Here is a 12,660-nt window from a genome sequence, read left to right as displayed (position 1 = left end):
GAGTGAAAGCTGTTCAGGGTATACCCAGTGTCCTGCTGCAGTAAAGGGTGCTTGAACACTGTTGGAAATACCTTCCTCTTTGCAAGTACACAGTACAGACCTGGCCAACAGCCTGTAGGTCAGCACAGCTGTCTCACAACTGCACAGATTTGCCAACAACTGCCATCTTTATGCACTAAAGGTCATGTTCCTAATGCAGCTAGCAAAACAAAATACCTTTCAAGAGCTGCACATATGGAAATTACCAGCTAGGTTAAATTTGCATGTGATAGTTGAAAGAATATTCCTATTTCACAGGGATTGGCAGGAGTGTCAGTGGGTTAAAAGCAAGACTTGCAGTTTACAAACACTCCCAGGTTATTAGGTACTGCAGAGTACCACAAGGTAAGAGGAAAAAGGAAAGGAGAATGCAAGTTAGCTTCATCTAAACATTACAGATGCATCAGAGCACAGAAAGAAAGTATACTTTACCTGTGCCCGAGATAAAAAAAATGTCTCAGTTATCTCTCTGGGACTCTGGAATCACAATATGCAGTAGGCCATGTAGTTTGGGAAGCAAATTTTGTTTAGTATATGAATGTACTGCATTTCAGATCTCATTTTTCAATCAACTGGACAGTGCCCGTTTATATGCCAATATCAGCTATGAAGCTGCTTATCTAAGACAATCTGCTCAAGGAATGAAAGCAAAAACAGGACTCTCACCATACTGGTTCTTATTGTGATACTCAAAAATGCATCATTTGCAAGAACAATCCAAGTGCTTCTTAAACTGTGTGAAGAAAGGTTCTGGGTTTCTGGTATTTGGAAAGAAGCCTGATTCAAAGGCCTCAGTCCATGCTATGGTAGAAGCTGCCATAAACCAACCCAGCACTGGTGAAAAACAAACAAACAAAAAAATCATACAAGTAAGGTTTTTTTTCCAGTGAGAAGTTGTTTGAAAGAGAGCAATATTTGAGTTAGGCTCATAATTCACCTAACCTATAAAGTCTGTCAATATACTGAAAAGAGATTTCCATTTTATATCAAGTAATTCTAACAAGATATGTTTTCACAATAGTAAAAGAAGCCTTTATAAACAAATTCCAGGCTTAAATGATTTTTTTTTTATTCTGTCACATGGATTTTAATGAGTTTCTCCTGTTGCATTAATTCACTACCAAAAACACCTGTGCCATCTGCCCTCTGAGCCAATTGTGCCCTCAGAAAATAGACTCCACTTTATTTTTCACTTAATTGCAAATGCAAATCATTTGTGTGACAAGACACCAATAACCCTTTAAAAAAGTTTCAACTTCATATTTAGACTATGCCTAAGAGCTGATTGAGGCAGAGTATTCTCACTTCTAAGTAGGTGTGTAACAGAAAATGGGAAAAAAAGCCATGTAAAACCTTGCATGCACTGCCTTCTTAATTAGCTCAGCACAGAAAGGCTGTGTATGTCTGAAAAGGGACTAGACATCTAGTGTACATCATGTTCTTCCCCACTCCAAATTCCTGCCACTCAAAGGGTCAAAGGTGTAGTGATTCCTTATCAGCACAGGTAGCAAGGAAGAAGACTGCTTTCAGGATTTGGTTTTGTACTTCCATGGGGCCAGCTATTTCTGTCTGCAGAAATACATATCAGCCCTTTTCCAGTGATGTCTGTGGCTCCTTTGCCTTCTTTCATTGATCATTCAGTCAGCTCATACTCTACTGCCTAAACCGAGACTCTGACACCCATGCTTGCAGGAATGCACAATTCCAAATCAGATTACTTTCAAAGCATGGTACTAAACTCAAAGGTCTAAGAATTCCATTTCTTACAAGGCAGGCCTCCCATTTCTCCTCTCAGAGGCATTTGGAATTCACGTACCTTTGCACCGGCCGCGATGCGCCACGCTCAGACCCGGCTCACGGCACTTGGCTCGCTGGTAGTCGCACATGGACTCGTACGTTCTGCCGTCAGAGGCACACAGCGGTTTGGACTGGGACCGGGAGCAATGCAGGTTACACTGCGGGTCTCTGTCACGGTCGCTTATTAAAAACTGAAGGAAGCGAAAAAAGGAGGGAGGAAAAAAAAACAGTGGTTTTGTTTGGATTCCCAAAACTGAGCATGGTGTATTTTCTTCTTTATGACAGTAACAATATAACTATAATGCATTGTCAGCTGCCTAACAAAACTGACTTTGCCTGAAGGGAACTTTAAATGAAACACGTACATCTTTAAAAAATATTAACAGTCTATTCAATTCTCTTTAATAAAATGGAAACATTACTCACTCTGCCTCACCTCTAAAAAAGTAAGATGTGCAAAGCCAAACACAACCCACACGGGAAGGGCAATACTGAGTCACAACAGCCTAGCTTTCCCAGTGCTGTGCCACAAACAGTATCTGGTGCTAGACAATTTTAGTCAGAGACACAAAAACTTTATCACCAAAGACAGAGGAATACAAATAAACTATCAAGATTGGCCTTGGTAGTTGAACTATGCATGTGACCAGTTTTATACCACCAGTGATGTTTTTGAAAGCATTGTTTATATGATCTGTGAACTCCACCTGCTAGAGCATACCTGCACACTCCCTAAGTCACCTTTTGTTCCTTCCTGATGACATCCAGCACAGCTGGCAACTGCACTCCATGCATCCCACAATCTAATTGCATGCTATGTGAAAATCTATTTCCTTTCCTGAATTTGTATCATCTTTCTGCATACCTCTTTTTCCTGAGCATTCCATTTTGATGCAACCCATTTTGTACAAATGCAGCATTCCTCGCCAGTCTTCCATAGTTTGAATAATCCCAACCTTCCAACTTCTCACCCAGACCACTTCTCTCCATACATGATCACTACTGTTTTCCTTGGCTTTCTGCCTTATTTTTGGTGATGGGGAAACTCACAATGCACATGAGTCCCCATCTTTTGTCTGCCTGTTCCGTGCAAATCCCAACATCTGGAAATAGTTTACTGCTGTACCCTCTACTCTGAACTGCCTATAGGGACGCCCAGGTCTGTTTCCCAAGTTCATATTGTTTTCCTGAGGATCCAAAGTGATGGTCATCTTTCCCATAACCACTTGCAGAAATTTTTGGCAAGTCATGGTAGTAGCAGCCTTTTTCTCCTTCCATACTGCCCCACTTAGTGGTTCATCAGACCTTTAATTATTACCCAAACCCAATCACCTGCTCACAGGAAGATTTCAGAGGATTCTTCAAACAAGTTCCATAAGGATTAAGCAAAGAAAAGGCAAGTCAAACCTGCCTTGCACTTCCCCATCCCTACCTCCCATTTCTACAGCATCTTGCAAGCCTGGGGGCACCAGAGGTGCTCTCTGAACACATTGATATCCCAGCTCATGTCAAAGCAGTTCTGAGCTTAGCAGTTCAGAGCTGGCTGGCAAATGGGCACTGACTGACACCCTGCCTGCATGCACAAAGCCACAGCTCTCCAAGTGTGTTGATAGCTGGATGCCTTACAGGGAAGTGTGAGTCACTGCCATAATCACCTTGGTGTTACAGTTTCCTACAAAGCTGTCTACTCTATGCTTTGAGGTTAAAGCTGTTGAAAAAACATTGCCTGAAGCCTAGTTTGGGTTGGTTTTTAACCACTCCGGGAACATGCACCTCTGAAATTTGGTTGCTGGTAGGTTTTTTCATTACAAAAAATATTTTCTCCCCAGTTAAATAAAAAACAATTGAGAAGTTTCATATTTTCATACTGTATGGATCTTTTCATACTGTTGGATCTTTTGAAGACTAAATGCATTACTAAACCCCCTATTTAAACATGACAGCTGGGAAAAGTAAGCAAGGTTTGAATTCATTTTACTTTTGGTGGAGCAAATATTTTTTAAAATCTCATCTGTCACAGACTTGACATATTTGTTACAGCACAGTGTTTTTGAAATGTTTTTGTTCCTTTTCTGCAACACATTCTATAACCTGGCAACACCTGCTCTGAATGGGAAATTGGAAAATTTAAACCTGAAAGCAATTTTAAATTGTTTATAGAGACCTCGACTAGACTATAAAAACACTGTAAAGCTGGCCCAGATTTTTTTCTTTTCAGTGGTTGGACTATCACAACTTAATTTGGAATTGCTCTGCCTACAGTAATATCTTTCTGTTGCCCCCAAAATGCAAATATCGGTAGTGGCTGTAAACATTCAGCAAAAAGCAACAGACTGAAGATGCTGAAGCCTCCTCCCAGCACGTGATGTCAGATGCTGAAAGACTCACAAAGCTCTTCAGGTTTCTGAATGTATAAACAGACTTTCAAAGCTGAGTTGCCTGATAGGACAGTATGGTGCACATGCAGCAATTAAGTATTCAGTTCAACATAGGAGCCATTCTGGTTTAGAAGGAACACACAGATCTCCTATTTATCACAACTGAAGACTTGAGCTACTGGCATGAAACCTGTTGCAAATTCCTTGTCAGAAGCTGGTATAAGTTAGCCAGAGGTTCAACAAGAAAATCTGAAATACTGGTTCTCAGCATCAAACCCTATTACCAACTTATTGAAAGTCATCTTGTATAATGAAAACTCACTTAAGCTTTCTGCAGCCTGTACCAAAATACTTAGTATAGAGGGTACTTATACATCAAGAATGCCCCTTCTCCATTCTAAAGAATAGAAAGTTGAGGGCTGACAAACAAGTTAAACCTAAGGCCATGGAAGAGCTTTCCTCAGGTGCCTCCTTGCAGACAGAGAAACAACTTGACATTGATTAATTATGAGGGCCTGAGGAAACATGCAGAGCATCCCAATGCAGTCTGTGAAGTTCTTGCCTACCCAAATTAAGCCACGAATCACGTTATTAGAAAAAAACATTTAAAAAAATCAAAAGCCTTTTTAGCATTTGTAATTTGGATTACAGTAGGGCGCCCACACAGCATGTTCGGTGCTTTCCAGACACTGAAGATGCCACACCTGCCTTGCCCAAAAAGTTTATGGTTCACGTAGTTGCACAAGATGGTGCTTGTTTTCCTCAGGTAGATTGTAACTGTGTAAGTCTGCATTAAATTCAAGAAGGATCCAGGATCATACCTGTCTGATCAGAGCTCTTCTCACGCAAGCAAACCATGCTGCCAGAAAGGCCAGCAATATCTCCAGGAGATCCAAAGGGCTTCAGAAACTTCCCCTAAGAGTAGGGTACCTGGTCCACTGTAGCTCACAGCCCATATCTTTGGTCAGCAGCCCTGACAGCATTCAGGTATAAAATGCCTGTTCTTTGTCCCCTTTCTAGCAGATAAGCATTCATGTTACAGAAGTGATGGTCAACACAGACCACCCACAGACATTTCATATACTAAATGTTTTGAGTGTACATCTCCTCCCACCCAGCACAAGAAGTCTTCCTTTTAGCATTTTGCTGGTCTAAGACTATGACCTCCTCTGTAAGCAACTTCAGCTGCATGAAGAAACAGAATGGATGAATGCTAAAATGTGTCTGCCATGGGGAGACCCCTTGGTTCTGTAATTTCAACAGCTAGAACCACAGTCCATATACAGTCAGTTTCATTTTTATTTTATAATTCCTACTTTGAGCAAGCAGGCACTGCTTTCCCAAGGGCACAGCCCTACTCCAGAAAAGCCCCTTGTCACTGCTGGAGACACTGCTGAGCTGGGCTGAGAGCTGTGAGCAATGTGCCCTAATGCCTGGTACCCACCCTCCCCAGACACAGCCGAGTCAGGAATGTGATTCTCTGGTCTTTCCAGGGGAAGAGCAGCAAGGTAAATATTCTGCCTTTTATGTCTAATGTCCTACGATGACTTTCAAAGCTCAAATCAAAGCTGGATGTCCCAACAGCTCCAAGGTGCACACACAGACAGACTTTGCAAACAACAAAATCGCTACTCACAGAGCAGTGCTCAGTGCTCTACACACAGACACACAATGCAAGCAAACCTGGATTCAGGGAAAAAGCAAACCTGCAAACATGTGCAGAACCAGCAGGTTTCCAAGCTTCATCTAGAAAGAAGAGGAAAATAATTATCTTAGGTCTGAAATTTCTCAAAGCTTCTTCTTGATTTCTTGTTCCCATTTGTTTCAGAACAGACTACATCCAAAGCAAATGAGATTGGAGACAGTTTATCAGTTCTTTATCTCCTCCCTTTTCCTTCATGAGAAGAAAGCTATTAAAAGTAGAACTAAAAGAAAAACAAACAAACCACCACAAACACAAAACCCCAGCTAAAAAAAAACCAAAACCAACAAAACAAACAAAACCTCTTCCAAAACTAGAAGGAATAATCTATTTTACAGGAAAAAGTTAAAATTGACCAGATTACAAATGGGATCCATTGAATATAGACTCAATACTAAGGTAAGTAACACTAGTATTAAGCAACAGTATTTGTACTTATGTAATATTTATTTACACTAGGGGAGTCTGCATAGTGCCTATTCTAGCCAGTTTGAGTCCCTGCCCTAAAGAGTTTCCAGTTCAATGCAGCTTTCAGAGCATCTTTTTATGTCAAACGTTCTATCTGTATAAGGACACAAACCTCCTCCTTTAGCAAATACATTTACACAGGTGCTTGCAGAAACCACTTCCCAAACTGCTTTCTGCTTCTCAGACTTGAAAAGAAAAAGGAAAGATAAGAGGTCAGAATGAAGTTAACTTTGCCAACAAAGCATATCTGTTCTTTTTCTCCACACCTCAACACCACTGCTGACAAACAACAAACACTGATTAAAGGGTTTTTAATGCCTGTGAAGGAAAACAGACTCCCTGCAGCTGCACAGCAGCTGGGAACACTTGTGTTATTTAGCAGAAAAAGGTCTGACCCCACAAGTGAAAATGAGCCTGGTGGTCACTCATTCTATTCACCATCTGGGTACATTATAAGCACAAACAGAACAGCACAGCCCTTTGTGATGGAGGTAACAAGAAATGGCCAAGGCATTGTAGTACCACCGTAACATGCCTCAGCAAGGATTCAGGGAAAAGAGGGAGCAAGGGACACAAATGACAAGAACGTGAGAAAGTGGAAGTCTATTAAGAAACAAATCTAGAGTTCACTACAGATCAAAACAGAGGTGCCTCTGCTACTTAGCAGCTTCACTTCAGATTAGTACTGCAGAATGCTGCCGCCTAACAAAACTGAGATATACAAAACAGCACATGCATTACTTTACTCCTGTTCTGGCAGATTTCAAATTTGAAGACCCCTAGAACACATCTTGGGAAAGGTGATTCATCTAGGTATATTCATATGGCACAGATCACACACTCATGAGTCAAAATTCTCAGACTGGCCTTACTTAAGTACAAATGAGCAAGTCCTTCCCAGAGAGAATTCCCCAGGAATACCATACCATTTTACACATTAAGGGAGACTATAAACTTCTCGACATTTTTGTTGCTGTTGGAAAGAATCGTTTCACATTTTTATGCCTTGGTTTCAGGCTCCAAACTGGTGCAATCAGCCATTCTGGAGGCAGAACTGGAGCCAAGTTCCAGTTTTAATCATGGCTAGACTCTCTGCCCCATGGCAGGTTGCCTACAGGGCACAAGGACTTCAATTTCAACCACTGGTTTTGGACTTTGGCCAAGTTTCCTGCCATGGAACCATAAGTCTAGCAGGTTTCACAAGGGTCAGAGATTCTGTTCTGAGCCAGAGACCCAAAATGCCTCACTTCTAGGAATACAAAGAGGAGAATTTGAAAGTCTTAAAAACTCTCTCAAGGTTTGCAGCCTTGCACATGCAGAAAAATAACCAGCCAGAGCTACCAAACTCCCAACAGCTGACTGGGCCGTCCAGCCTCTGTCCTCAAAGTGCCCACACAGCCTCAAATTACAGCAAATGAAAAAAGGCTTTTGAAGTGAGCTTCCTTGGAAGTTTATCATGAGTTTTGGGTCAGGGGAAAGAAGAGATTTATTTCATATACCCTTTTTGGAAATGCTTACAAGTTTGTACTTTACTAGCACCTGGATAACTTATTAAGACAAAGGTTCTCGAAGTCTTGCATCTTAAAAAGTTCCAGTCCTTGGGTGGGTTTTTTTAGCATCTTACAGTTTTATACCAAGATTTAGGCTTTCCCAACAAATTTCAGACAGGCACTTCCCCTAGGTAAAGGTACTTACAAGAAAGATATTGTAATACTTTTATTCCTTGAGTCACCCCTCCTGAAAAGAGAAGAGTCTAGCTTAAGTTAAAGCACCACTTATGTTTCAACCCCAAGCCTCCAGCTGTGCAAATAAGAATAGTTTCAAAGCACAGAGCCTGTGCTTGAGGATGGTAAAGGCTGAGCAAATGCATGGGAACACACTGCAAACCCAGCAAACTCTAGAGCTATTTGCATGAGTTGAATTCAAGATAGTTTTTGCTCTTACAGGCTAGAAACATCATTCTTCTACAGTGATTTTTCCTTCCCTTAATCCTTGCTTTGTGTAAGCCACTACAATGAAGGGCAGCATTTAAAGATTATACTTCATCTGTTAGATGACTTTTAGCTAGGAAACAATACTTTAGTTTTCTTTGCAAACTGATCCCCAAATATGATGCAGCAGCTGCATCCTGTTTTTAGAAGATGAGGTACTAGATCCAGAGAAGCTGCCTAGTGGAGTATTTGAAGTGCCCACCAAGGTTTTGGGAGAAACCCTTAGAATTGCACTTCATCTCAGAGCAGCTCTCAGGGTTTTTTCTTGTTGTGATTTTGTTGTTCATAGAAAAAAAAAAAGTCATTGCAGTCAGGGAGTGAACTTTTATTATTGTCTCTTTTTGGTTTTGACATGCAAGTTTATGGAAGTGCCTAACTACATTTACTTGTGGGAAAGAAAATACCAGAGACACCAGGGACAAGAAATTCACTTCATATTTTAAAATAATCCTTTCTCCCACACAATTTTTATATCCACATGCCTAAAATCCAACTTCAGTTTTTTAAGTCACAAGTTTAAGCATCTCATAAACTCAGTACACCAATCATCTGAACAGAGGAGGAAACCAAAACTTAAACACAAAACAGGAACTTCATCTTAAGTCTCACATTTCTAACCTGCAACTTTTAAAGCTTTCTAGTAAGTCTGGCAGTATTAAGGTAGAGAATGATTTAAATAATTACTTCAGTTTCTGTCAAAACTCACTCTCCTACTCAAAGTATTCCTGCAGCCAAGGTAACATGTAAGCCTAGAACAAATTTAGGATTAGATTTAATTTGTCAAACACATTGACAAGAAAAGGTATGTTTAACTTGGACTATTTCTTCTCTTTACCTTTGCTACTATACATGTTGAACCAGATAGAACATCCAAATATTTGACAGTCAAGCAATGAACTTCTTGTCCCAAGACAGTAACAGCAAAACTTCCATTAATATAAAATGTGGAATCTTGTCTTCACTAAATTGTATTTTTTAATAATATGATCCAGTCTTTCCAGTTTAAGGAGTGCTGTGCTTATTTAGCATAACCCAAAAAACAAACTCAAAACATCCTGCTGTATACCTTAGGCCAAGTTAATCTCTCAGTAACTGTGTCCCCTACTTTAGTCTGCCATAATGATAGTTGAAGCTGTTGATCTCCACTAGCAAATGCAGCAGGATTACAACTTTGTGCTGTCACTAGGTGAGAAGTCAGATATTCCATTGTAATGGGATATGTCTTTCTCAAAAGAAGCTCTCAGAAAAGCAGAAGGGTTGAAGTAATACCAGGTGTATACTTCAACAAAGGACAGTAATTCAAGCAAGATTTCCATGAAGAGTGATCCCCACGCTTCCCAAACGTTAGCATACTGAATGCTTCAAACCATTGTACAGACTCTTCCCTCTTGGCCCCAGCTCTCTCAAATCATGGAGACTCAAGTATGTACTTTCTTACCCTCCACTGTATAAACCACTAAAAGTCAGTTCCAGGACTGTAGACTTCTGTGGGAAGTCTAGCCACTCACAAAAAGGGGCTGTGAAATAATACTTTCTTGAGCCTATTTTCCCCTACTTTGTTACTTTTAACAGGACTGGCTATGCAGTCAGTCTAGGAATCCTTCTTCCCCATTTGCAAGAGCTTGGAGTACTGGAAGTTTTGACATAAGTTTCCATGTGAGTCCTTGGTATGTTCTGTGGGGTAACACAAAACTTCAAGCACATCTGATGACAACTAAGTTTTGCTGAAGCATTTTTAAATGAATATGCTCTTTGATTGAAGTACAAATTCTCTGCTGATTTCCCATCAGTAGCCTGATATGTATAAAGGGCTTCCTTTTAAACCCAAGGCCCCTAAAATTTGTCTTCATCACCTGACATCAATTCATCTGGATCCCCTTCTCTTAAGCACCTTCTCATGCTGTCTTTCTCTCAACAACTCAAAGTACTTTTGCCCTCTACTTGCACAGTGTTATTGCTGAAGAGTGGGCACCTACTCTAAGTGGAGTCTCCAAGCTGGTTGATAAGCTTTCTAAATACCCCAAACTAGCAAGCTAAAAATGACATATTCTTCTTTCATAACCCCTTTTTCCCAATAAAACAAAAGTTTCTAGCCATGCCAGAGACTGCCCACTGCAAAAAGCAGATATCAAGTCTTAACAAAGATGGCTTCCTAACCTCCTGAACACTGTCTCCTACATAAATACCATTCCCTTTGGCATGCACACAAGGCACATTATGTAAGTACTCACAACAAGGCATACAACTGAGTTTACCTCAAGCCAGATACCCTTTTCCCACTTTCTAGTCTACACCACAACCATTGTCACACTTCAGTCACAGCCGTATCTATTAGACACTATTACTGTAGACAAAGCAAGTGTATGAAGACCCCTACCACCAGTGGAACTCCTCTGTTCTGTTAGAAAATAATCTTGTAGGGAGACATGATGATTGAACACAGTTTACAAACTCAGTTTGGCAGCCACATCTTCAGGATTGAGCTCCAATGGATATAAAACTATACAAGGGCACTTCTTCCATCACAAATTACTTGTCCTTGTAGATCTTCCAGGATGGAGAATGCCACCCATTATAACTCGATAGCTCTACAAACATTGGTCCCTAAATCAATTCTTCAAAAATGCTGAAAGAGGCATTCAAATTGAAGCTGGCATCCAGCCTTCATTATGTTTGGTGTAACTGTTGCCAACAGCAGAACCAAGAAGTAGATATTAGAAATAGCTGATCTCATTAGCTCAAAACCTATCAAGGGCTGGCTGCCCGTCAGGAGACACATACTAAATGAATGCCAAGTCTGAAATTCCATTGCACAGAAGGGATATTAAAAAAGGAGATACTGAGAACACTCAAGGGTTCACTTTCCTTAACTATATTCTTATCCCTTTATGATCCAAAGACAATTCTTAACTGAAGATGATTGCATCAGGAGCTTCTTCCCACTTCATGCAGCTTTACATCTACTATCATCAGCACTCCAGCACCAAAGCTTCTGAAGCATTGTCTGGGGACAGAACTGACAACTCTCCTTCTATAGGTCTATCCTGCCATCTCCAGAGCGATGTTCAGAGTTGGGTTCTGGCCTGATCAGCTATACAGAGTAATAGCATTCACAGCCCCACAGGCCTCAAAGCTGTACAGAGTAATAAAGGAAGTTGCCCCTATTGCTGTATTACTCCTCTGAAGTGTCAGAGACCGCAAAACTGAAGACTGGAATTTCACTTTGTTCATACATAATATCATGTACTCTTATTAAATACAGCTTGTGAAAGCAGCAGCAGCTTTCTTACCTTTATTACTAACATTATTCCAGTACTATTAAAAAAGGAAGGGTTTTCCTAACATCATAGAGGATGTGTTATCCCTGAACTTCTAGTCTATAGATTAACTGGCAACCATACAGACATTCTCCCTACCAGAAGAGAACTGGTCAGTTAACAGATGGATTAACTATTCAGTTAATTGCCATGAGGTACTATTCACCCCCCTACATCTCACTGCAGTAGTTATGTCCACCTACCAACACATGCAGTTATTTAAGATCATATGCATCTGATCTACAGACAACTTGTTTTAGAGACTCAACTTTATGAAAGTCAGATGACTATTTTTAAAAACACCATTTAAAAATCTTGACTCTTGCTTCAGCAAGCCAGCAGAGAGTCTTCTGAATAGCCCTTCAGTAGGATGCTGTCAACATCATAAGGATCCCAGGCTTGGCTTAATACTCACTGCTTCAAGGGCCAAACCCACCTTGGTGCATTTTGCAGTAACCCAGACAGACACATTAAACACAAGGCAAGTTTTAAATTCAGAGTGGAATAACACAATCCTGATAACCAAAAAAAAAAAAAAAGTGTGCCAGCCAGGAGTTTAGACCAAGAGAGAAAGAATCAGGAAAATAAGTACAAAACAGAAATGAAAGTTCTGTAAAAACTCAGAAAAACTAAACTTTTCCTCCCAACTCCCTAAAGGAAAGATTCACTGTTTCATTACTTCATTCTGTAGTTCTGTTTGCATTATATTTTACAGTGTTTACCATAATTCTCATTTTTCTACTTACATTTAAACTAAGTGCTTCCCTCAGTTTTGTAGGCATAACCATCAAGAGTTTAGCCCTGGGAAGAAAGTGCTGGACAATGCTTTCTTGGACTGTCAAGCAATTATAGCCTTTTGGGACTGCACAGGCAGTAGCAGAGAAGTATCCCCCACTACCAAGATCTTTCTGGATCACAAATTGAAGAAGCTGCTGTGCAGAAAAATTTCAGGATCGGAACTTCCATTC

General features: G+C 40.5%; 1 protein-coding gene across 3 annotated transcripts in view; it reads right to left on the bottom strand.

Moving 5' to 3' along the window:
* Positions 1-12,660, bottom strand: part of SMOC1 (SPARC related modular calcium binding 1) — a 128,720-nt gene that overhangs the window by 86,496 nt on the left and 29,564 nt on the right. For all 3 annotated transcript variants that reach the window (XM_021540752.2, XM_021540753.2, XM_021540755.2), the window contains exon 2: positions 1,856-2,027. In XM_021540752.2, coding sequence (XP_021396427.1) covers positions 1,856-2,027 — 172 coding nt within the window. The remainder of the gene's footprint in view (positions 1-1,855; positions 2,028-12,660) is intronic.

Source organism: Lonchura striata, chromosome 6 (genome assembly GCF_046129695.1).
Source record: "Lonchura striata isolate bLonStr1 chromosome 6, bLonStr1.mat, whole genome shotgun sequence".
Taxonomy (NCBI): domain Eukaryota; kingdom Metazoa; phylum Chordata; class Aves; order Passeriformes; family Estrildidae; genus Lonchura; species Lonchura striata.
This window is presented reverse-complemented; position numbering and strand designations above follow the sequence as displayed.